This window comes from Panonychus citri, unplaced genomic scaffold (assembly GCF_014898815.1).
Source record: "Panonychus citri isolate SS breed McGregor unplaced genomic scaffold, ASM1489881v1 Contig00124, whole genome shotgun sequence".
NCBI lineage: Eukaryota > Metazoa > Arthropoda > Arachnida > Trombidiformes > Tetranychidae > Panonychus > Panonychus citri.
In genome coordinates, this window is record NW_026515529.1 from 100,241 (window position 1) to 125,955 (window position 25,715).

General features: G+C 31.8%; 4 protein-coding genes and 1 long non-coding RNA gene across 8 annotated transcripts; 3 read left to right on the forward strand and 2 right to left on the reverse strand.

Moving 5' to 3' along the window:
- Window positions 1–160: 160 nt before the first annotated feature.
- Window positions 161–14,696, reverse strand: LOC128390593 (uncharacterized). 2 transcript variants are annotated; one of them, XR_008325650.1, is made up of 6 exons: window positions 13,871–14,696; window positions 9,471–12,912; window positions 8,889–9,069; window positions 8,195–8,371; window positions 867–1,072; window positions 161–387 (listed from the first exon to the last, which is right to left on the reverse strand). XR_008325650.1 is itself a non-coding variant. In XM_053350339.1 (5 exons), exons 1-5 carry the CDS (start codon window positions 14,169–14,171, stop codon window positions 959–961), a joined length of 4,215 nt encoding a protein of 1,404 aa, XP_053206314.1. In that variant the 5' UTR covers window positions 14,172–14,696; the 3' UTR covers window positions 161–958. The 2 variants fall into 2 exon arrangements, 1 of the variants encoding a protein (XP_053206314.1); XM_053350339.1 differs by having other exon boundaries at window positions 161–1,072.
- On the forward strand, window positions 4,079–8,076 carry LOC128390594 (uncharacterized). 2 transcript variants are annotated; one of them, XR_008325652.1, is made up of 3 exons: window positions 4,079–4,545; window positions 5,223–5,895; window positions 6,089–8,076. It is a non-coding gene; the product is annotated as an uncharacterized LOC128390594 (long non-coding RNA). The 2 variants fall into 2 exon arrangements; XR_008325651.1 differs by having other exon boundaries at window positions 5,223–8,076.
- A 1,202-nt stretch (window positions 14,697–15,898) lies between the features above and the next one.
- LOC128390589 (vacuolar protein sorting-associated protein 16 homolog) lies at window positions 15,899–19,194 on the forward strand. The gene is made up of 5 exons (XM_053350335.1): window positions 15,899–16,200; window positions 16,373–18,060; window positions 18,128–18,577; window positions 18,677–18,780; window positions 18,844–19,194. The coding sequence occupies exons 1-5, from the start codon at window positions 16,059–16,061 to the stop codon at window positions 18,980–18,982; spliced, it is 2,523 nt and encodes an 840-aa protein (XP_053206310.1). The 5' UTR covers window positions 15,899–16,058; the 3' UTR covers window positions 18,983–19,194.
- Window positions 19,195–19,414: 220 nt separating this feature from the next.
- LOC128390590 (septin-1-like) lies at window positions 19,415–21,914 on the reverse strand. The gene is made up of 3 exons (XM_053350336.1): window positions 21,766–21,914; window positions 20,914–21,244; window positions 19,415–20,708 (listed from the first exon to the last, which is right to left on the reverse strand). The coding sequence occupies exons 2-3, from the start codon at window positions 21,224–21,226 to the stop codon at window positions 19,897–19,899; spliced, it is 1,125 nt and encodes a 374-aa protein (XP_053206311.1). The 5' UTR covers window positions 21,227–21,244; window positions 21,766–21,914; the 3' UTR covers window positions 19,415–19,896.
- A 118-nt stretch (window positions 21,915–22,032) lies between these two features.
- On the forward strand, window positions 22,033–24,644 carry LOC128390591 (probable 28S ribosomal protein S16, mitochondrial). Of its 2 annotated transcripts, XR_008325649.1 has the most exons (4): window positions 22,033–22,403; window positions 22,585–22,679; window positions 22,788–23,112; window positions 23,198–24,644. XR_008325649.1 is itself a non-coding variant. In XM_053350337.1 (3 exons), exons 1-3 carry the CDS (start codon window positions 22,148–22,150, stop codon window positions 22,839–22,841), a joined length of 405 nt encoding a protein of 134 aa, XP_053206312.1. In that variant the 5' UTR covers window positions 22,033–22,147; the 3' UTR covers window positions 22,842–23,149. The 2 variants fall into 2 exon arrangements, 1 of the variants encoding a protein (XP_053206312.1); XM_053350337.1 differs by lacking the exon at window positions 23,198–24,644 and having other exon boundaries at window positions 22,788–23,149.
- Window positions 24,645–25,715: the final 1,071 nt, after the last annotated feature.

A 25,715-nucleotide genomic window follows, 5' to 3' on the forward strand; every position in this document is an offset into this window, starting at 1 on the left:
ACTTGATTATTACAAGTTAGTTAATCACCAAGGATAGTAGTTGATTAGTAAATGTAACAATCAACTTGATTAGATGTTAATCAAAAAGTTATTTAAATTATATATCAACAACCCACACAATCAAAATGTAGCAATTAAGTTAATCATGATTAGTTTGATATAAAGGATTGAATTTTCTTGTCATCTCAATTAGATTACTAATTGTGAACAATTAAATTATTTTAATTCAATATAAAAATGCAATTTTTCATCTACAATCAATAAGAGTTATTGTTTTCAAGTAATTAAAATTACAAAACAATTGACGTAGGATTAATTAGTAGTAATTAAATAAATCACTTTGATACAAAATTAAACAGTTTCCTGATTTTCAACATTAATTGTTTGCTAACCCGAAAGAAAGAGAGAGAGAGAGATTTAATTAGTTAATCATTTGGAATAAGGAGAAAGTGAAAAAGGAAAAGGAAAAACAATCAATTAAATTGACCATTCGTTTGATTGATTTGTTTCACATAATAGTAATTAGTTAACAAAGTTACATCTCTAGGCAGATAAATTAATTGTTGACAAGTTATTGTTAACCACAAATTAATTATCAGAAACAAAACAATCAAACAAATGGAAATGATTAACTATCACAAATTGAAGCTTCTTGTGTATAATATAAATCAGTTGGGTATCTTTTTACATAATTAACTTGAGGCAATTGTAATCAAACAGAGATTATGATTAACAATTAACTGATTGCTTCCAAATTGTGATGAAACAAAAAAAAAGATGGTGAATCGTTTCTTCCGGTTTCCTTAATCACTTTGTTTTTCTTGGAAAATCACATTTGCCCTCTTTTGGACAATTTACTAATTTACTTTTCCATTGATCGTTTCCAATGTTGACAAAAGAAAAGAAAAAACATTTAATGGTAACAATTAAAGTCCATTTCCTGATTTCGTGTGTCCAGTTAATTGTAAGGAGAGTATTTCGTCCGCGGTGGGATGATTACATGTGATGGAGTGTAAATTGTTTCTCGTGTTGAAAATTCCGTTTCATTGTAAACACTTCCGGCTCCATATCCCTGATGAGAAGAGAAAGAGAAAATAATTAATAAATTGTAAGAATTTGAGAGAGAAAAAAATGTAATCATGAAAAACTGGATAACAATCAATGGAAAAGAGTTGAATAGATATGATCACAATTAAAAGATTAACTAAACTGTAAACACGAAACAAGTGTAAAGATTAATTTAGTTAATTAGTCAGTTGATGAACAATTAAAGATGTATAATCAATCTTACAATTATCATCTAATTGTAAGAATCATTGTTTCACTTGATCAACTATGATAATAATTAAAGTAACGCAATTAACTTTAAATGATTATTATTATTACCATTTGTCTCTTCATCAAGATCGTGATGATTAACAGCAATTAACATAACAAATTAGAACACAACAATTGTAACAATTAACGTATTGCAACAAGTTCAAGTTATAATCAAATTAGCTAATTGTCGTAAAGACGAGAAACTTGAATTGTTCAAGTATATAAAAAGAAACTTATAATCAAGTGATCAAATCAACAATCAAAAGACAATCAATATTAAAGGTCAGTATTGATTGACCAATGGTGATGATTGGAAAATCTTATAAATTGATCAAATGGTTAATCAAATTAGAAGGAGAAAAAAAAAGATTCGCTTGATGATTATGATGGATTAAGAGGAAAAGAATAATGGAAAAGTGTTGAGAAAAAAGTTTTCATCTTCTTTCATCATCATTGGGATGATGATGGAGAAAAAGATTCACTGGACAATGGGAGTTAGGGAGGGACAAAGAATCACAATTAGATAAAAAGTGATGAAGAAATGAATTGAGGGAGGATAACCTTGATATGGACAATAGTGATTAACAATATTATCTCTTGTTTTTTTTGTTAGTTTTCATCTAATCATCAACACACACAACGAGGTATCTTTTTGATTCTCATCATCATCATCAAAAGATGATGATTATATTTCAAGGGCAAGGTGATGAGGTGAAAAAAAAAGAGATGATGAAGATAAGTTGATCTTTTGTTTCTTCAAGGTCACATCAGTAGATTATTAGACAAGCGATGCTGGAGGTCTCCTGATGATGGAAATGATGATGAAATTGATTTGGATGATGTTGGTTAACAAGACAAGGAGGAGGAAGCAGAAATGATGAAAAAAAGATGATGATGATGATGATGATGAGCTTCCTGTCAATGAATTATTGATACATTAACTATGATGATGATGAAAATTTTCATTTTTTTTTTCTCCATCTCCATCAGTTCATTTACTTATTGACAATAAGTTATTGTTGAATCTTGAGCATTTGATAATCTCATCATCTTTATCTGATGATTTATTTTTTCATCACCATCAACATCAACAATAGATGATTGTTAAATGTTTCCAGTGTGTGTGTGTGTGTGTGTGTGTGTGTGTGTGTGTGTTCATGGTGTGAATTAGTGATTAGTGAGGATTTAGAATTGATTAAGTTAACAATTTGGGTGTTGTTGTGAGATTAAGTGGGTGAGAGTTTGAGTCCAGTTAATGAAAAGTAAATTGACCAGAATGATGAGAAGGAAGTGAGAGAGAAAGTTGAATAAGATTTTGTAGAGAGAGAGAGAAAAAAAATAAGAGATTAAAGTTAAAGATGATGGCTCGTTTTTGATGGTGATCAATCCAATTTAATTTAATTGTGCGAGAGATTTGGACAACAGTAACAACACCAATTGATTCCCGGAGTTAATTGTTTAAACCTTTTCATGTTTTGAGATCCTTTTACACTTGATGATGTTGATGGTTGATCCAAATTGTTGTTGTCAGAAACCAAAATCAGCTGAAAGGATTAACGGGTTATCTTGAGTTAATCTGCTACAGAATGGAAACATTTTCACAAAAGGGAAGAGCGAAAATGATAATTATCATCATTATCAACCTTGGTTATGGATTCGCAGTCAACCGTTAACATTAGAAGATGATTAACTGGACAACAGGAGTGTCCGTCTCTTGACCATCATGGTTTCGTGATCGCAAACAATCAGATGCTCTTGTTGTCCATATATAAACATATGGTCATCAAGATTACAACATGGAACAGGTTAAATTACAAACAATTAAGATAAACAACCGTGGGAGTTTAAAATGGATTCCAAATTGACCCAACACATGACAGAAAAACTAAATTATCAAATTAGTTGATCAGCTCAACTACACGACAACAACCAGAACCATTGATACACTTTAAAGTAAATATTATGTATATTAACTTATAATCTAAATCAAGAGAAATCAAAAGGAAAAAAAGGTTAATTGGAAAAGATTAACTTGATGGGATTAAATGGTTAATCTGATCAGAGAGAGAGAGAGAGAGAGAGATACGTTCAAACCATAAACCTACATTTAGAATTTAAAATGTAGATTGATAGTTAATATTTACGTTTCTATTAAGGTTATGGTTATAAGAGACTAGCAAGTAATTTACATGTCAGTTAACTAATTGTTACTTTGTAGTAGTTAAATGTAACATAAATTACCTGAATTATTTTGTTCCATGAAAGATTCAGGTAAGTTTCAATAGGTTCTTCTTTCATTCTTTTGTCAACTTGTCAATAATGATGGAGATACACTACTAACTTAGAAAAAGGTTAATAAAGTATAATACATTTTTATGGAACCATGAAAATGTGTTGATTGTTGATTTTAGAGTAGAAATTAGATTGAAATGAAGAAACTATTGATTGATATCGAGCTGGTGATTGGAGTATTAGGGTTAGAGAAAAGAAAACATGGAATCCGGAAACTGGTTTTTTCTCTAAATCATAGAATCGAGTAATTTCATTAGAATGTACACAATTATAATGGAATATTCAAGCCAACAGGTCAATCAGGGTGTAAAAAGGGTAGGAGAAGGTTAAAAGAAAGAACAATATTGTATAATAACAATAATTCAACAGGTAAAGAAAAAAAAGAAAACGTGAAGAAAACATAAGGCAAGTTCCAAGGATAAAAAAAGATGGAGAATTAATTCAAATTAATTTAATTCTCTCACCTAATCAAAGAGAGAAAACAGATGATCACGCAAATTTATTTCCAAAAGAAAATCAACTCGGTGATTAATCTCTGTCATTGATTAAAGAATTAAAACCATAACAATTAAAATGAGAATTTAAATCAATTAGAATTAAAAAAGAAAACGGTTATCAGAATAACCGAACCGCCGCTTATCCGGTAAAGGATTAAAATTCGAAATTCGAATCGATAATTAATTTCCCTCCAAATTTTCAGCTGATGAGTAGACAAAATTTTCTCTTTTCTTTCTTATCAAAGTGATTTATTTAATCATTTTTTGGAAAATTTAACGAACAAATTAAATTGTCGTTAATGTCAACAATTAAATTCTTTTTGTATCTGTGTAAAATCAATGTGATCTCAACCTGTTCAAACTAATCAGAAAACGAAAAAGAAGAGAACATTTTTTTTCAATGTTTTCTTTTCTCTTTTTTTTCTTCTTCTCCAAGGTAAGAAATTCTACTTTCTTCCAATAAATAATCTCTCTCTCTCTCCCTTTATAATCACACAACGAGTATAATATATACCTTGATGGTTAATGTGTTAAAAAAATGTACCCCAACTACCTACAGAAGAGCTACCTAATATTAATAATAGCATAGTGAATATGCTGAGAGAGAAAATTTTTGATGAAGATGAAGAGATGAAATAAGAGATGTGAGATTTAAAGGTAATACTTGATCCATCGGATAAACCGGTTTACTCTGAATTGATCAGGTTGAAAGTCAGGTTGAAAAATTCTTCAATCTAGAGAAAAGGTAAGTAAAAAAAAAGGTGCCTATTGGCAGAGAGAGAGAGAGAGAAGAATTTTTATCTTCTCTTCTATTATGAGAAGAGAAAAAAAAATCAAGAATATCAGTACATTGAACTTGAAAATTTATAGTAGACGTTCCCTCTAATTTTTGATATTATTATTAAATAATAACGATAATAACACCAATCAATAATTAGATATACGAAAGAAAACTTGGATTCATAGATTGGCCTGAAAAAGATAACACATCTCATGAATTCAACTTTTAGAATAATTTACATTTTCATGTAATACAATATCTTCAATTGTACATATAATATAATTACTTCTAATTACTAATCATTTTCATTTTTTTTCTTCTTCCATTTTTAGGCCTAATCAAACTCTTAATGCCTGCATGATGTTCGGGAGGAGAGAAAAGAAAATGTTACTTTATTCTAGTAATTAAATCTAATGACATGTGTAATGTTTCTCATTGTTCTGATTGCCGGTGGTTTGGTTTATCTATTATAATGTTTACCATTTGGCTTCGAGGTTGATTTGGTTTAATTTAATTGTGCTCCTGTTGATCGTGAAATATTAACTCAAAGAAACCATGTTACATTATCCGTTGGTTAAATATTGAAATTCTTACAGTTATGAATGAGTTAATATATCAACACTGAATGAATGATTAACATGCTGTTTTAAGAGAGGTTAATATTTTGATAACACGGATTGTAACGTTAATTGTTATTACCCCATCAGCATTTTCATTGGCCAAGTCTGGACAATTTAATGTTTTCAATGTTAAACTTAATTCTCTCATTTAACTTTCTCATTACATTGAGAGGAAAAACTTACATTCCAAGGTGAAAAGCAGAGTAACATGAAGATGGAACAACAAGTATAAATAATGAGAAACAACAACAACTCGCAGTGTTTAAGGTTACTTGCTTGTCTTCCCTGTAAACAGGAAGAGAAAAATAAAAAGAGAAAGACCAGATGATGGAAAATGGTAATGATGAAGATAAAAAGAGAGAGAGCAAAAAATGAAGAAATAAAGGTGAGTGAGACAGGAAATCATCATGAAACCAGAATAATCTAAAAACCGCATATTCTCAAGCTCTAAACTTAATGATCCCTATCGACACTTGACTGAAAATTATATCCCCTGAATGTTGATCATTCATCAAGAAATTACCAACGACAATTAACTTCTATTTTATCATCACTTCTTTTTTCTTCTTTTTCACCAGAAACACAAAAACCACTCTCACCTTTTACCTTTAATCACCTTTAATTCAGGTAAAACTATTGTTGGAATAATAGAACATTATGAATTATCACCGATCCATGGAAGTTTCATCTTCTCTCTTTTCTCATTCTCTCTTTTTTTTCAGTGAAACCACAAGTGAAAATCGAGTTAATCATGATAATAATGATTTCAAGAAATTGTGATTTACTTAATTCACTATTTTTTTCATATACATTAAGTACTATTAATGATAATTTCTCCTTCATTTCATCCCGATGATTCAAAACATTTCATCATCTCTTTCCATTTAATCATCATGAATTTATCTCTTTAGTTTCTCATGTATGTGTTCATACAACAGTCTGAATAGTTTGATGATTAACTGAATTGATTAATGATAATTGTTACCCTCTCCATCGGTTCATTGATTTAGTTTTCTAAACGAACGTGAAATGAAATGAAATCATGTTAATCATTAATACAGATTATCAAATGTTACAACAATTAATACAATTTACTTTCTCCTTGATTGACTTTTTTTTTCAATTTTCCACAGAATTAAATTAAAATCTTTGCTTTTAATTAGCACAACAATTAAAGATTCTAAATTCGTATTAATTGTTGAAACTATTGTTAAATTTACCTTGCGGTTGATGAAACAAAGACAATTTCAAAATCTAATTGGATTCTATCATCCATTTAATTAACTGTTCTAAATTGTATATAATCCTTAAATTGTGTTCTAATAGATAAAATTAGTTATCTAATTATAAATTGATGATACAATAACAATCAGACTAATCAACCAATTGCAAAAATTGTTCAACACTAAAGATTAGTTAAACATGATTATTGTGATAATTTAGATGAAGATTAACATGATAATCTTTATTAAATTGTCGATAATCAGTTTAAACAATCAGCTGATTGTTAGTAACATTAATTGAATCAAAATATTGTTTCAAAACAAAAAGCCAATCCAAACAATAGTATCAAGAGACAATTAATCAAGAGAGTAATCACAATATGATGATCACAATCAGTTGATTGCAAATTTAACTTCATCTTTCATGGTTAGATGAATATTTTTTTTAATCCAATGAAAAAAAAATCATCAAGAATAACTGATCATTGATGGTGAACTTAAATTTACAATCAACAATCAATTGATTTAGTTGATTACAGGAAGAACTTGAAGTTGAATATGAAAAAAAAAGTACAACTGATAATATACAGAATCGAGTTAACTGTTAACCATTGAATTATTATCATCAACTAATCATCTTTTTTTTTCTAATCACAATCAATGAACATGATTGTTGATTGTCACCATAAAGATGTATGGTTTTTGTTACAGGTAATAAACAGTTGACATTGATGGCGAAAGGTAAAAAAAAGTTAACTGTTAATCCGTGGAATCCAATCAGATGATGATGCGGAAGAAAAGATGACGATGATGACTAATCTAATTGTGACTCTGTGGAGATTAAATTGTGTTTGTTATAAAATATTTTTCCTCGCAATCAACAACAATATCCAATCAACCGGACACAATTTAAGTTTCTTAATAACATGTTCCCAATATCTTAATTTTCCAGTTTGATGAAACAATTTTCCAATCAACGTTAATTGTTGACCTTACAATTTGTTGACAATTACATTTTCAATCAATCAACCATAATAATAATAATAATGGTTATAATGATTGTCCGTTGCCATTGAGTTCAAATTATTTGTTGACAATTAGTAAATAATAGTAGACAAATTGATCTTGTTAATTGTTATTTATATGAAGAAATGAATTGAAAATTGATTAACTTTTCTGATCAAAACTTTACTATTAACTAATTGAACTTTTTTCTTTCCAGTTCTAATTGTTGATGATACTCTTGGGATACTCTGTTTCACTTGAATTAAGGTTATAATCTGATTGATTGAAATTAATATCAATCCCAACAATCAACCCAAATAAAAGGTTAGCCCAATTGATTGTGGTGATTGACTTTTTTTTCTTGTTTAACCAATTCAACGATCGCCATTGATTGTTATCACCTTTAAGTTGATTGAACTTGTGTGTGTGTGTGATTTAAGGTTCATTTAGTCTTACCATTGTGGAGTAAGCGCCTGGGGCTAAGGATGCACGGGATTTTGATCTAATTGGCCTTGGATAATGGCGAGAATCAACTGGACAGGAATCATCGTTAATCAATGCATCGGGTGTTTGAGCTCGTCCAGGAGTAGCATAGACATGTTGTTGACTAGTTGCCATTAATTGTTCAGGATTCTAACAATTAAGAGACAATCAGTGAGAAACAAATTAATCATCATCATCATCATTAAGATAAATCTGAATGTGAAAATTTCTCTCTCATGAATCAACCCGAAAATCAAACTTGAAATGATATTTAAACTAATCTAAGGTTAATGGGATAAAAGAGACAAAAGAATCATCAAAACTTAATTGTCATTTGTTGATGATCACAATTGACTTTCACTTTGATTCTTAAATCACAATTTACAGAATAACATTTACTTAATTATGAGAGTTAACAGAGAGAGAGAGAGAAAGTTAAATTGTCATTGACAATTAATGAGGCATAACAACAACAAGATAATCAACAGAGTATCACATAGATGTTTAAATTTTTTTTCCATCGAAGCGATTAAATCAGATCGATGATCTATTCATGTAATCAAAAGATAATCAGTTGATTGTTATGATGAGAAAGCCTTAAATTTAGATTATCTTATCCGGGAGAAAGTTTTTAATTGTTTTCCACAATTTGTACACTAATACTTACGACATAATAGTTATAATTTGGATTAACAGGAAGTGTATGAGCCATTGTCGCCCAACGAGCTCGATCATCCAGGCCACAGCGGTAATTGGCCGCAGCTTGGGTTTTATTTACATAGCTAAAAGTTTGACCACTTCCGGATGACATGGCCTCCATTTTTTGCTGCTCCCGTTTCCATCTTTGACTAAATTGAATAATAACAACAAGGAACAGGAAGAAACAACCAAATTAGTAAATCAATTGCAAAGTAAATGTTAATCAACACACAATATAATTTATGAAGAAGAAGAAAAAAATTAAATCATCAACCTAATCAATGAACAATCAACATAAATATTCATAGAACTTTTTTTCCCTCAGTCTAATATTAAGATGATGTTTGATTGTTACGGTGATTTAATAATAAATTGGAGCCCTGATGATAATTGATTCACCTAAATGATATAAAAATCTACTATTACAATTAAGAGATTAACAAGTTAATCAACTGGGAATCAAGGAAAATGCTAATAACCTAAAAATATTACATTACAGTTACTTGATTGTTGTTGATGATGAAACAATTGTAAAGTAAATTGTACTCACTTCCACATATAGAGACACAAGAATGTGATTATAATTATAATGAGAGCGGCGACTGACCCACCAAGTGCCACACCGAGAACCTCACCATCGATGTCGCATCTTGAGCCGATGAAATTACCTCGACATCGACACTCTTTCTCCCCGTTGGCGATTATACAATCACCTCTATTTGAACAATATGCCGGTGAACAGGTAGCGCACTGTCTTCCCGATTTTACCGGGTCACTTGGAAATTTATCTTCGTATCCCGATTTACAGGTACACCGATAGGAACCAAATTCATTGGTGCAAACGGCAAATTTTGAACAATCATTTAGATCAATATTTGCACATTCGTTGATATCATCTACCTTTGGAATAGCATGTAAAGAGGCATCAACGAACAGTTGAGAATCACCAAGGCGATTATTGTTCGAGGCGATAACTCGAACCAATTCTTGTTGTACAATACGTTTAATTGTCGGTGATCGGGTCACATTGGTACGATCAAGTTCAATTGTCGCATTGGCCACAGTTTTACCTCCAAGGGAATAAAATTTGTTCACTTTTGCTCCTTTAAACACTTTACCCAATCTCGAGGTTGTTAATAGTGAATTAAGCGCTTGATTTGTTTCATATTCTAAATATTGAAATTCTTCCGTATCGGGATCCAGCAATTTACGATTAAAAGTGACCTTTGCTTCACCTAATTTATCTATTCTCAGGAAGACCCCCAATGAGGCTATTGGTGTACACATACCTCGAACTGTGGTTCGACCGTAACCTGGTTTACACTGACATGAAGAGATTCCCACTTCCGTCTTACAATGTTCATTTAAATTGGCACCGCAGGTCGAATCATCGCCCACTATGCAGGTATCAATACGTACTAAAGGTGTATTTGGACGGGGTCTAAAGGGAGGCCGACGAACCACCGAGGTAGAAGATGAAGTTGATGATGATCCGGGTGGTGATCTTGAACCTGTACCTGATATTGTACTTGGATTACCTGGTAATCCAGAAACGGGAACTTGAGATTGAGGTGAAGGTGGTAAAGGTTTGTTACCCCCACCAATTGATGGCGGTGGATTATCAATGTTTATTGTTACACCGGAACCGACCTGCATTGTTGGACCAACAGGTTTAGGTGGACCTGGTCTGATCTTGAAGTAGGTTGGTTTACCGTCGATGAAAACTGATCCTTGACCTGGTTCGGTAAGAACGTCAGGTGTTCCTTGGGAGTCGCCGTTACTACCACCTCCTACACTTCCTCCTCTACCACCGCCGATGTTTGGACGAACCTCATCAACATCAACAGGAATAACGATGGGACGTCCAAGCATCGCAGTTGAAGATGAACTTGAGGGTTTAATCACCGATGTTGGAATCAAGGGACGAGCCAATTCCTTGGTGGTCATTGGTATACGATTCTGTCCATTGTTAATCGGTTTACCTGAGGGTTGATAACCAGACTGATAACCAGTGGGTTTGTGAGCGGCTCCCCGATTACCTGGACCCTCGAGATCCTTATTTGCTGGTCTACCGTAGACAATATCGGGTTCAGGTTCATTTGTTACTGGACGAGAGGGAAATAAGATTCGTGTTGAATTGGACGATGATCGTTCAGGTTCAACAGTTCGTGTCACTTCATAGGATGTCGATGTCGATGATGGTGAAAGAGTGAAACTAAACTCTTGCGATACTTGGGAATTTGAGGAAACAGTTGAGACAATTGTTTCGTCTAATGAAGGTGTAATTGTTGAACTAGATGAGGATGAAGGTGACAATTGATTAATCACACTGGTCGGTGAAATGATCACAGCAGATTCAACGGGTCGAGTTGGTACAATTTTGGGTATTTCTTGAACTCGAGCTGAATTTGGTCCAATCTTGTGTTTAACGGTTATATCAAATACAGAGGGTTCTTCGGGCTTGGTTATGATGGGCGGTGGTTCATCGGACCACATTACCTTTGATGATGAAACACTGGGCTGAACAAAAAAGGGTAACCAAGCGGTCACAGGTCCACTCGGTACTGAGGCACTATTATCAGTTGGACTGATTGTTGAAGATGTTGAACTTGAATCAAGTGAAGGTGTAACTGAAGAGCTAATTGAATAGCCTGAGGTTGATGAAGATAATCCCGGTTTAACGATAAAATCTTCATTCAAAGGGGCAATCGAAGGTTCTAAAACTGTTGTCCGATTAATTGGAGATAATCCTTCATTTAATTCGTAACTATTTTTGCTATTAAATGAGTTTGGTTGTTTAGTTGATTGGCTGATTGTTGGAGTTGATTGGGAAGAGTCAATTGTCACCGGTGGCTGTCGATTTGGTGGATCATCAAAATTTGCACTGTTCACACTTTCTCCTTGAATTAACACTGATTGTTGTCCTTTGTAACGTTGATTTGGATTATGCTGTTGATGGTGTTGGTGTTTATTTACCTCTGACCCTCCTGATCCAAGTGAATTAAGATCGTTAACTGCTTCATTAACGATTACCTGTTTTCGATTATTGTAATTAATTTCATTTGGTCGAACCTCGGATTCTTCTGGTTCTCTGTTTGGTGGTCGACCGGAAGGAATATGTTCTAATGGCCTTGGATTCTGTTGCGGGATGACCGGATAAGGTTGATTAAAGTTGGTCGGTATTGGAATTGGTAAGCCCGCCGGTTGTCCAGGGCCAACGAAAATGTTTGGTGGGAAAGGTGATCCACCATTTTGAGCACCAATGTAAGGTACTTTTGGTGGACCTCGATTATTGATTCGTGACGGATTATTAGCTGATCCTTGTTGCTGTTGTTGTTGTTGTTGTTGTTGCTGTTGTTGATGTTGATGTAATCCAAGGGTTGGTGGAGGTTGTTGTTGCTGTTGAGGTGGAGGACGAGGTATCAACATGGGTCTACCTGGAGGGGGACCCATGTGAGGTTGAGGTAACCCACCGCCAACATTTACGGGCCTTGGTGTGATCGGCGGTCGGCTTAATTTCACATTACCACCGATCAGTTGGATTATACTACCAATTATATCAACTGGATTATTACCGTTAACCTTTCGTTTGTGATTCTCATCTCTTCTTGAAGCAACTTCCGTGACATTTTGCCTAATCGCTGATGGCGCAAATGATTCAGATGATTTAGCAGAAGGCTCATTTGAATTACTATCACTATTTAATGATTTACTTGTTGATTGTTTATTTACATCAACAGGTAATGAAGATGATGATGATTCTGGTGGTGGGACTTTTGTTGTTGTCGTTGATGTTGATACTGTGGATGGCAGATTGGATGATGATGACTGATTCTCTGTTGATGATAAAGGTAACGGTGAAGATGAAGATGATGATAAAGATGAAAATGGCGTTGATTTAACATCAGATGAATTCTGATTTACTGAGGTCACTTTTGTAGATACAATTTCTGCCGTGTTACCATCACGATTACCAGTTGACTCAACAGCTTCTAATTGTCATGAATCCAGAGGATTTAGAGATAAATGAACAATTAAAATCAATTAAAACTCAACATTCAACACTAATCGCGTGTTAATTTAGTTAAATTGGCCTTACATTCATTTTCTCATCTTCAAATTTCATTTCTAAAAGTCAACAATCAACAAGATTTTAATCATTTCCTCATCACAATTAAATCATTTTCTCTGTCTTTTGTAATCTTTTTCATTTCTAATACGATAATAAGTTAATTGTTGACAATTATTCATCTGTTGGCTTCATATCAACAATAATCACTTGGAATTAAATTATGACAATTAAACTATTGTTATTAACTTTTATCCTGCTAATTATCAACTACATTAAACATAATTTAATCTAATGAAAAGTTAATCACAAAATTAAGGAAGTTAATTTGATTATGATTGCGATTAACTTGATTAAACTTTTGTTGTTTGTTTGTTTTTTTTCAATTGTCTTATTATTTTATTTTGTCCTAACAATTAGACTTTCTCTTAATTGTTCTTGGGTGGAGATGAATTAATTTAATTGTACTCATAAGAAAATGAAAGTTACCATTGTAATTAAAATGTTAACTTTCATTCATTTAAATTTGTAAAGAAATTTAAATTCAATGCCAATTATTAATCAGTGAACCAAATTAACTTTGATTGTTACTCTTTTTCATGTTTAACATTGTCCAACAATTAGACTATTAGATTTTACTATAAACAGATCAATGTAATCAAATGGATTATCATTTCTAACAATCAGTGTTAGTTAATCAGTGAACCAATCAGTTTACAATTTAGACTACGAGCCAACAATTAACTTTTCCCTTTTCTTTGCTCATTGTAATCAAAAGGTTAATGTTTTCCTATTAGTTTTATTTAAACATGAAACTTTCTTTGCTTCTCACAATTTAGTTAATTGTTGGACAATAAAGTAAATGATTAACTTTAATTTACCTGATTTAGAATCAACTGATTCCAATGAACCAATACCATTGTCGGTGGTTGTTACATCAATATCCTCCCTCCGGTCAATCCTTAGAGTGGTCAGTTCACTTATACTAATTGGTTGATTATTTAAATTGCTAGAAGATGGTGAGTTAATTGTTGTTAAATTTTCTTTGGTTAACTCGGAAAAACATGTTGGTATTAAATTGATTGCTGTTAACAACAAGGTTAACAGTAAACCTAAATTGTTGTGAGATATTAATTTACAAGGTGAACGATAATTTAAATTGTGATTAACTTTAAGTATCATAATAGATCCTTTAACCGCATATTTTAATCAAATAAAGGAGAAGAAATAATTAATTAGTCAACAAAAAGCGATAAGGTTAACAATTAACTCTTAATTGTTGACTTTGAAAAATAATTTAAAAGTCCAATGGATAAGGTAATCATCAGATGTTGATTGTTATTAACTTGTTGATGACCATCAGAAGCAATCAACAGGTAAACAGAAAAGTAAAGATGATTAAATTTAGTTAATTATCAACAACATTTGGGTGAAAAATTAAACAGCAATTTAAGATGATTGAGAAAATAGAATTTTTTTTCTGATAAAATCACAAATCCACTGGAAAGTTAATCCAATTTTCTGGTTGTAACACAAAGATTAAAGGGATTTGTAAACAATAATATCAACATATGATTAAAAAGAAGTGGACAAAACGATAGATTTACAAGTAAATGACCACAATCAAGAAAATTGACCAGCACAAGAATAAAGGTAAACACTGAAAAAGAATCAAGAAAATAAACTGGAATCAAAGAAATAAGTTATCTCTTTACAGTCAAATAAACAACAAAACTGATGAAGAATAAGAATAAGGAGAAAAGAAGATGAAGGAGCAAAAAGTATCAAGAGAGAGAGAGAGAGAGAGGAAGAAGATAAAAGATGAAGATAAATGTTGTTCAGGTAAAGAAGCTGTTCCTTAAGAGCGAAAGCATGTATTACCTTGGAACCAGTTTTTCCTAAGATTTTCCAACGATATTCAAACCATATTATCTTCATCTCTCTCTTTCTCTCTCATCCATTCATCTCCTCCTTCATTCACCTTTTTCCTCCTTCATCTTCATCATCATCATCTTCTTCTTCTTCAGGATAAGGGCACTGAACTCCATCAACCTTACGATTCGTAGCCGCACTTTTTTTTCCTCATACTTAGACCCAATCTCTTTACCTTTTTTCTTACGGTGAGATGATTTTTTCATCATCAGGCTCATTCATTTCACATCATCATAGTTATCCCTTATCATCCTCATCTTTATCATCCTGCTATCATCATCTTTCCTTTTTCATAATCCTCTTCCCTTTTCTTCATCTTCCGACAAATTTTTTCCCCTCAATGTTACCTGGTCAGTTTTCATTTCATCTGACTTGATTTCTCCCTCTTTCCAACCTTAAGGTTAACCCTTTCTGGTCATTTACGGTTATGATTTAATTAGTCTACTAATTATTTCCTAAAATTTTTCATCATTTCTTCAATTGTTCAAGTTTAATTGAAGTTTAATTGAATTTTTTATGGTTTTTTTTTCTCCATTAAATTTGGAAAACTTTGTTTTTCTTCTTGTTGTTGTTTCATTGATTTCTGATTATAATCAATCATCGGAAACATTTTCCTCTAATTAATTTTAGCTTTAAATTGAGGCTAAAGTTTGATCACAATTCTATTAATTGTTACGCTGTTAATTTAGTTCACTGTTAATTGTTAACCATTCCTGATGATTTTGATCAATTTTTTTCCGTCTCTTCAGATTTTTATTGTTACCAAAATTAGTTTTTAGGAAACAATTGGAAAAAATTACCTCATCAAGGTTGATTTGATTTCAATTTATTTTTGATAAAATTCAAGTGTAAACCTTAATTGATACTGTCCTTTAATTGTTACAATTTAACTGAATTAAAAAACTTTTTTTTCAACTTTTCCTGTGGATCCGAATCTCTAAATATCGGATCTCGGATTTGTTTACATTCTGAGTCTCAGCTGTTTGGTTGAAATTTTTTTCTTGATTTAATGTCACTTTTTTTTACTAATTAATCTCACAATCTTGTAATCATTATTAACTAATTTAGTTATACTAATTTATATTGTAAATTCTTATTGAATGTTTATGTGAATTTGATTGTATTAAGATTCTAATCATGTCAATGCCAACTGCTGATTGGAATCCACTTGGTCGTGATTTTTACCGGCGGGTTGAATTGTGTTCACTTAATTGGTCCACCGAAGGAATTGATTTATCTAAATACAAAGTGTGTGTTGCCCCTTTTTCCGGATTCATAGGTAATCAACGACTAAACAATCAACTAATTTTCCATGAAAAAGTTGATTCATTCACTTGTATATTAGTGTTTATAAACACCCGAAGTTACACCTTTGCAGAAATAATTTTCATCTATTTTCTAATTTATGATTTGATTGTTTTGTTTTGTTTTTCTTTTGAAATTGTCTTTAGCTTTACATCCACGAGAAAAGGACAATGTCGCTGTACGATTACTTTCTGGTTCCAATCAGAATACAAAATCAATCGTGTTTATATTTACTCCTTTTGGTGATTTTTTCTCAAGCTTAAAATTGAAAACCTCTAATCTAATTACCATGGGCTGGTCAAACAAGGAGAGCTTAATTTGTATCGCAGACAATGGTTATGTTTATGTTTACGATTTTTTCGGTGATCTTCAGAATAGTTTCCTAATCCATGATGATCTTAGTAAATCGGGTGAAACTTTCCAATGTAAAATATTCACTGGTTCCTATGCTACTGGTGTCGCCGTTTTAACGGAGTCACAAAAATTTTACGTCATCAGTAACATCGAGTCTCATATTGTCCGTCAGTACCATGAAATGGTGAAAGGCGAGAAACCGCCGACCTGTTGGAATGTAATCGCTTGTAAGAATAGTGAGATTAAAATTCTGTTCGCCCGACAAGGACTTTTGTACCAATTAAGTGTCAACAAATGTGAACCTTTGGCCTTTCAACGAACTGGAACATCAGCAATTTTGGATATTACCTTTACCTCGGATTACAAGAAGGTTGCAATTTACCTGGAAACTGGAATCCTTTGGATTGGATCATACGAAACGGGAGTTGTCTCACAAATCTGTGAATTTGTCACCAAATACGAGGATTCACCTGAATTTATGCTATGGTGCGGAAATGAGGCCGTTTGTTGCCTATGGAAAGAGATTCTACTCCTTGTTGGCCTTGAAAAGGATTGGTTAAATTACCTAATGGATGGACCTGTTCAATTGATTCCGGAAATTGATGGAATCCGGGTGATCACCAATGACACCAATGAGATAATACAAAAAGTTCCCGATCCGTTGGTTCAAGTTTTCAAAATTGGTTCACTTGCTCCTGGTGCACTTCTAATGGAGGCCAACAAAGAGTTCGAGAGGCGAGTCCATAAGGCCAATGAATATATGAGACTCTTAAGTGAACGAAACGAGATCAATTGTGCCGTTAAACAATGTACTCTTGCCGCTGGTCACGAATTTCAAGTCAGTTCGGAAAAGATGTTACTTCGAGCGGCATCATTTGGTAAACTATTCATTCCCGATGGTGATTCTAGTCAATCGTTTTTAAATGTTTGCCAAAATTTACGAATTTTAAACACAATCAGATCATCGAGTGTTGGACTACTTTTAACTTATACCCAATTGGATTACCTTTCGATTCCCGTTTTAATTGATCGACTCATTTTACGCAGACAATATTTTCTAGCAATTAAAATCGCCAAATACTTGAAGATGCCCGATGATCAAGGGGTTGGCCATATATTGAGAAATTGGGCTTTTTATAAGATTAAACAACGTGAACTTGATGATATCGAAATTGCTCAAGATATTATTAGAAAAATTGATTCACATTCGAGTGTTTCTTTCGCAGAGATTGCTGAACAAGCAATTAAGGAGAAAAGAGATGAATTAGCAATTCTATTGCTTAATTGTGAACTTAAAGCGTCGAAACAAGTTCCACTTCTCCTCGAATTGAAACAATACGAACAAGCCTGTAAGAAGGCAAGTGAAAGCGGCAATTCTGATCTCATTTACATGGTCATCGATGTACTGACCAATCAAACGAGGAAAGAGTTACTCCTAATAATCAGAAAACACCCAGAGGCTTACGCTTTATATAAAAAGGTAAGTGTTCATCTGGAATGAAACAATTAACTGATTGAATTTATTTTCTCCATTTTCACTCCATTAGCATTGTCAAGATGAAGATCTTCAAAAATTATATGACATTTACACCCAAGAATCTGATTGCAATTCTCAGGGTTATATTAAAGTAATGGAAGCCTATCAACATAATGGCCTTAGTGATCGTCGACGTTGTTTACTTGAAGCCCAAGAGTGTTTCCGTCGGGGTAAAAATGAATTTAGCACAATGGCAACTGAAGAGCAATTGAAATTAATGGAAAATCAAGTTAAATTAGAAGAGAAATTTAAACAACCCTTTTTGGGCCTGTCTCTACAAGAGACAATGTCCAAACTTTTACGCGATAAAGAGGTCAAATTAGCCGAAGGGTTAAAAAAAGATTTCAAAGTTCCCGATCGTCGATATTGGCTCCTTAAGATCAACATACTTGCCGAGCAAAAAGATTGGCTAGAACTTGAGAGATTCAGTAAAAGTAAAAAATCACCAATAGGCTATGAGGTAAAAGAAAACACCAAAAGTTAATCAACTAATTACGATCAAATCAATTAATCAATTATCTTTTTCTCTTCTTCTTCTTAATTACTGATTAACCAACAGCCATTTGTTACCGTTTGTCTTAAATATAAAAACAAATCCGAAGCTCAAAAATATGTCATCAAAGTGAGAGAGGAATATAAAGTTAATTATTATGTTAAAACAGGGTAAGTTAATTGTCGATAATTTGATTATGATTAACTAAATTGTTTCCCTTAATTGTCACCTAGATTGTTGGAAGATGCTGCCAAAATTGCTTTCATGGTTAAAGATGTTGAAGCTCTTGATTATGTTCACAAGAAATGTGGACCTGGAGACAAATCATTAAGTGAACGAATTGTTAACATGAGGAAACAATTAACTGGTTAACAATTTAAATTGTGCAGACAAAATTAACAAATCAATTGACAATTTAAACCATAAGTATTACTGATTGTGTAAATTTATCATTAACTGTTATTTTTGTATCTTATTTGGTTCATTTGTTTGTATTGTTAATCAAGAAATTATTTTTTCGTAAATAAGTTTTGATTATCATTTCTATTATCAATTAAAATTAATTGTTATTTAAATCTAGAAAATTGATTTTGAAACAATTTTTCAATAACCTGATTGAATTTTAATCAAGCTCAATAATCTGAGCTCATCTTTTTTGCTTCAAGGTTTTTTTTGCTTAAAAATTTGCTAATGATTATAATTTGATTATAATCTTAGATTGGAATCAAATTAATTGGGGACAAATCGAGTTCCTTGATTGTTGAATGAATCAAATTGCATAAATTTGCGGGAAAACAATTGCGATTAATTTAGGCTTATTTGAATTTAATCATTTTCTCATCAGCATAATTTTGGCAAACATTTGGTTAATTAATTGTTGTGTGTATATTATAAAAAAAAGGGTTTTCATCATTCAGACAATTTATATTAATGTTAATTATGGCGGTAATTAAAATATGATAGTAAATTTCAGCCGATTTTCATCAATGTTAAGAAATGTATATGTATGAGTAAAAAAAAGTGCGTGGTTGTCCATTTAGAGATTTCTTCCAATGAGTTTGTGTTATGAACTAATGTCATTCGTTGATTGTGTCATAAAATCAATTTTGATTTGGATGATGAGATCTCGGAATTGATGATGGATATACTGATTTAAGGAGAGAAAGAGAGAGAGAGAGAGAGAATGACAGAGATGGAAATACTGTTCTTTTGCTCGATTTTGTTTGTTCGTTGGTTTTTCCTGTTTGGTTGTTTGAATGAGTTTAATGGTGTCTGTGGTTGTGAGTTTAATTGTCCGAACAATTATTTCCATTTGTTCCGTTTGTTCCGTTGTTTCCATTGGTTGGATGTTTCATGGCACTTTGAAGTTGTAATAATTGTTGCTTCATTCTCATCAATTCTTCCTCCTTTTCTCTTAATATACGATCAGGATCATCAGATGAAGAAAGTGATTCGACCAGACTTTGCTGTGAAACGATGCTTGATGATCGTTGGGTGAGTCTCATTTCACGATAATTTTCATAATGAACTTCATGAGTTACCTCTCTAAGATCTTGCATATGGGTCACAAGGAGAGATTTAAGTTTAACAAAGTCACTGTGTTCAGGATTCTCAGTTTCCAATATTCCCCATGGATATTGTCGTCCTTGAACTTTACGTCCTTTTAGGTCAACTAATTCACAAGAAGATGAAACTGCAAAGGGAACAGCATTTTTAATCAATCTAATTTGCTCCTTATAATCTTCATCTTCATCAGAATCACAATCTGGTACAGTGTAAATTGAGATTCCATTGGCTTCAATCTCTTTCATAATACGTTTCTTTAAATCGGTAACTTCCTGTCTTGTCAGGGCATCAGCTTTACCAATAATCGGTATCAGGTTAACCTTGGTGTGTAAAGATTTCATTGCCTGAATATCCAATGGTTTAAGTCCATAACCAACAGGTGAGATAAAGTAGAAACAACAATGAATCCTACTATCGGCAATGTGTTTACGATTTAAACCACTTTCATATTCAAGGAATTTACCATATTGTTCATCAATATAACTGATTATTGGTTGGATACAAGTTGTATTATCGATAGCATCACCAAAACCTATAGTTTTTATGTTCAATCACAAAGGAGGAGAAACAAAAGAGGGAAAATGATAGAGTGAGTATATTACAAACAATAAATGAAAGGAAATGAATAATGAGATATCATTATTGAAAATGATAAATGACAATCTGTACAATAAAAAAGTGTACATTAAAGGGAAAAAAATTAATTGCAGTTTGATTTGTGTGTTATCAAAAATTACCTGGAGTATCAACGACAGTTAATTTAAGTTTTACACCCTTTTCCTCAATTTCAACTGAACTTGGCTTAATGTTTACGGTGCTTTCCATGAGATCTTGAACCGCAGGTACTTTTCGCTCTTTATACAATTGACTGTAAAAGAGGGCGTTAATCAGGGTACTTTTACCAAGACCACTCTCACCAACAACCATTAAAGTGAACTCGAATCCTTTTTTAACCGATTTACGATGAACTTGATTGGGTAAATTTGCAAATCCAAGGTAAACTGTATTGTCAACACCATTGGTACCAAATGTTTTACTATCTGATGACATGATTTTTCGTGTTGCTCACTGGTTTATATTCACAAGTAAAAGAAAAAGAAAATGACAAAGGTTACACTTGAATGAAAACAAAAATAAACTCAAGTCAAATTAAGACAATGTTAGTAAATTAGTGAAAAGAAAAACAGGAAGATGAGTATAAGCAGAAACAGAAATTATTCTTTTGAGCATTTGATAGCGATAGAGAGGGAGAGAGAGAGAGCGATATTTAGAGAGCGAGAGAGGCAAAAAGATGACGATAATGATGGTGATGGGCAATGAAGGAGGGAGGGAGATAGAAAAATAATGAAAGAGGATACAAATTAGCAAGAAACAGGTAATATATATATTAGCAGTAATACAGAATAAACTGAATCAATTGACGGTTGACATAAGCAAGTTTTTCTACCTTTTCAAACAAAAATCCTTATTAGATATAAATCAATTTTAATAGAACAGGTTACAAGAGCAAGAGGGGAGAATGAGAGAGAGAGAGAGATGCAAACATATACAAGAGAGAAGAGGTAAAAGAAAAAGGTTAACCGGCTTACCTGATAATTAAACCAAAGTAACAGAAAAGAAACTAATCCAAAAACCAAGAGAGTAAAATAATTATTCTTATTGAATGGAGAAAACGTTAATTTGATTAAATTTCTAAAGATAAAGACAATCGATTTAAATTAAACACCATTGATTGAAAGAGAAAAAGACAAAAGTGAAGAGAATTTTTTTTTCGATTTTCAAACATATGGTAAATTTTTTGTTCTTTTTGGGTTTTTCGTTTCTTCTCCTCAGATGGCGTAACTTGTTCACCATGTGTTCTCAATCTGATGAACAAAATGAAATTTTGTTCTGTTGTTTTTATTTTTTCTCATGATTTAATTTAATTGTTGTTCTTTTTGTGTTGATTGTTGACTTTGATTAATTGTAATTATGAGACGTAAATTCTTCTGGCCATCGGGATTAACCATTAGGTTCGTTAGAGAAGGTTGTGTGAATCGTCCTTTCTATCATCTTGCTGTTTTACCTTCTAAAAAAAGGGTCGGTCGAGTTCCCGATGAAGTAATTGGTTCGTTTGATTTATTTCCTAATGAAACTAATGAGAGATTATTTGCCGTTGATATTGATCGATTAAATTATTGGCTTGGTAAAGGTGCTAAACTATCACCAGGATCTGCAGCTTTATTGGGTAAGTTGTAAATGTTTTCTTTTTTTGGTTATGATCTAAAATCTAATTCATGTTAAGCCAAAATGTTGAAAGGAAAAATTGAAACCGGATTGATCATTTCAAATGTTTCAATTTTTAATTCTTATTTATCATTAATTCTTTAATCTTACATTTTACTATTTAACCTTCTTCTTAATTGTAGGTTATGCTGGAATAATTGAACCTCACCATGACTCTCTTTTAATTGCTTGGAGGAATAGGATAGCCAAAGAAAATGCGGATGCACCAGAGATTCAAGTAATACTACATTTTTCAATATTCTTTTGATTAAATTTCTATTTCTTTGTTTTATCTTCTTCTTCTAATAATAATAATTTGATTTCTCGATCTTTCAATCAATTTTAGCAAAAGAAAAAGTCTTACATCGAGGATATGGCCGTAAGAGGAATTCTAACCTAAAGATGATACCAAACTCCTGGTAATCTAAGGACGGACAAAAATCCCTATATATATAAAACATTTATCAAACCCTATGTTCAAAATCAATATTGTTAAAGTACTGGTCAACCTATGAACTTATGGTCAATCCCAATTTATCCCATATAAATTTGATACAAAGTTTGTATTATCCAAGACAAAAAAACACTTCTATTGAGATAATAGTTTTTCCGTTTAAAAGTAGCCTTAGGAATGGAAAGAGTTATCTTGATAATGTATATTAGATAAAGAGGTAAATAAAATAAACTGTAAGTATATCAATTTATTAATTAATGACTCGTTGATTCAATTTGTTCAAACTGTGAACAATTTGATAGATCACTTTTTCTCGCCCCATGATAATTGTAACCACAAAGGAACTCGGAAACCAAACCAAGAAAGGAACCAAGAAAGAGACAAAAGGATATAAGTGAATTCCCATCAAAAATTGATCGCAACTAAAATGGCAAAACTATCACTTTGTGACTTGAATATTATCTAATGGTGATGAATATAAACTACTATTAACAGTTATCAAGATCCAACAACAACAACAACAACAACAAGGAGGGAAAATACTCACAACCATCACCAAAGAGTTACCAAAGGAAAAAAAAGAAGGCAAATGGAAAAAAGATAAATGGAAAGTGGTGAATCCATTATAGAAAGAGATGAACCATTGGAAAGGATGATAAGAAGAAGAAGAAAAAAAAGAAAGCAATCAAAATGATGAGAAGAAGCAAAAAGAAAGAGAAAAATAAGAGAAAAGGAAAAACTCGAAAGATGAAGATGCTAATGGACTTTGCCTCTTAAAGTGAATACTCAATAACAAGGGACAAGGATAATTTGAATGAACAGTTTATTAAATAAGTTGGAGAGCAACATTTTCCCTGGTTAAAAGGATCGACACCAAAGGAGGAAAAAGATAACTATTTATCTTGAAACCACATAACACTTATGCAGATATACATCTTCATTCACCTTTACTAAATTATCGTCATCACCATAATCATCCAGTTGATCATCTCTTTCTCCATCTCTGTCTATTTCATATGTAATCATCTTTATATCATTTCTCTCTGTATATATAGTTTGATCGTAAGGTGATTCATATTCATTTAGATCTTTTTTTTCACTTTACTTCTCATTTTTCATATCTATCATCTCTCATCATCTTTGTCTTCCTTTCTCTCACTCTCTTTCTCTCTATTTCATCATCAAACTAATGATATAAGTGGAAATTCATGTAACCATAGGAAAAAAAAAGTTATTAACATCAAGAGATTTGAGAAAGGGAAACAAAAATGATGATAATGAGAATAAAGATCATCTCTCATCCTGATTTCCTTTTCCTCTTTATCCTTTAACCTGAGAAAAATGTCAATTCACTTATGACTCTTTTTTTTATATCTTCTATTTTTCTTTCACTTCATCATCATTTTCTTTCTTTGACCATGATGATGATGATTATGATGATAACGCATAAAAAGCATTAGAGCCAACAAATTACCTGAAAATGAGAAAGATGATGAAGATGATGAACCATCAAAAACAGAAAACTAGACTGAACATTAACCTTCCTCTTTAACAGTAGATTATCTTCTTGCTCTTCATCATCTTCTCACTTGATTTATATCAATCTATTAATCTCCCATCCTTCTCACTTTCACCCATCACCAACTATCGTTATGTTTTTTTCTCACTATATTTTGATGTTCGAGAAAAAAAACAATCTTATTAATCAAAACATATTCTGATATCACTTTTCCTTGACCATTGGCTATGGTCTCCTCTCTCTCTCTCTCTCTCTCTCTCTGTCCATCATCAACTTACAAATAACCTTCATCTTCATCCATTAGACCAACACCTAAAAGTTTCATCTTAATGGTTTACAATTTGTGATATGAATTTAATATTTATTAATTTAATTCACTTTCCTCTTGCAAGTTAATAACACTGTTATTTTCAACCAATTTATTGATCCCTTTTGATAGAGGGTCAGTCATGTATTATTAATATACATTACTGACCATTAGCCCAGTAAATTAGTACTAATGATCAGCTGAACAGTAAGAAAATTAAATTGACAACATTTTGGACCCTCGATGATAGAGAAAAACAATAAATTTCTAATTGTCAACAATTAGTTTTCACAATCAAATTACCATAAATTTTTTGATTCTTTCATCTTCTTCTGATTCTTATATTAAAATTGATCATATTAAATTGTTCACTTTGTTTTTATCCAATTAACTTGGCTGATTGTTAATATAATCATTATCGTTGGTGAATCTGAAACGTATCCAAATTCAGTTGATTGTTAACTTTGCTTTTTAACAAAGTTAAATTATGCTAATTAAATTATCCCACTAATTTATAAATAGTGGAAACAATTTAATCAACAATCAAGGTGAATATAAAAAAAAGTTAAGTTTATTAAACATTCAAATAACATTGAACCTAAAGTCAGATTTCATTTTCACCTTTACAACTGATGACAACCAGGTAACAATGAAGATGAAGATGATGATGAGGATGAAGATAAAGATGAAGATGATTTGATATAAGATAATTGAATAATAATAATAGTAATTTAGTTACAATTGGAAAGCTTGATTGTTGTTAATATTACATTTACCTACAGATTATTACATTATTATTAACCATTGGGATGGTGAATGTGATCAGAATTGATTAACTCAACATCTGAAAATGAAATTATCAAGTTACCTAAATTAACTGTAGCTTAATAATTAAATTAACTTACTGACACTTAACCAGAATTAACAGTTATCTAGATAACAATCAATACATAACAATAAACACCGATGATAAAAATACAATTTATCAAATGTA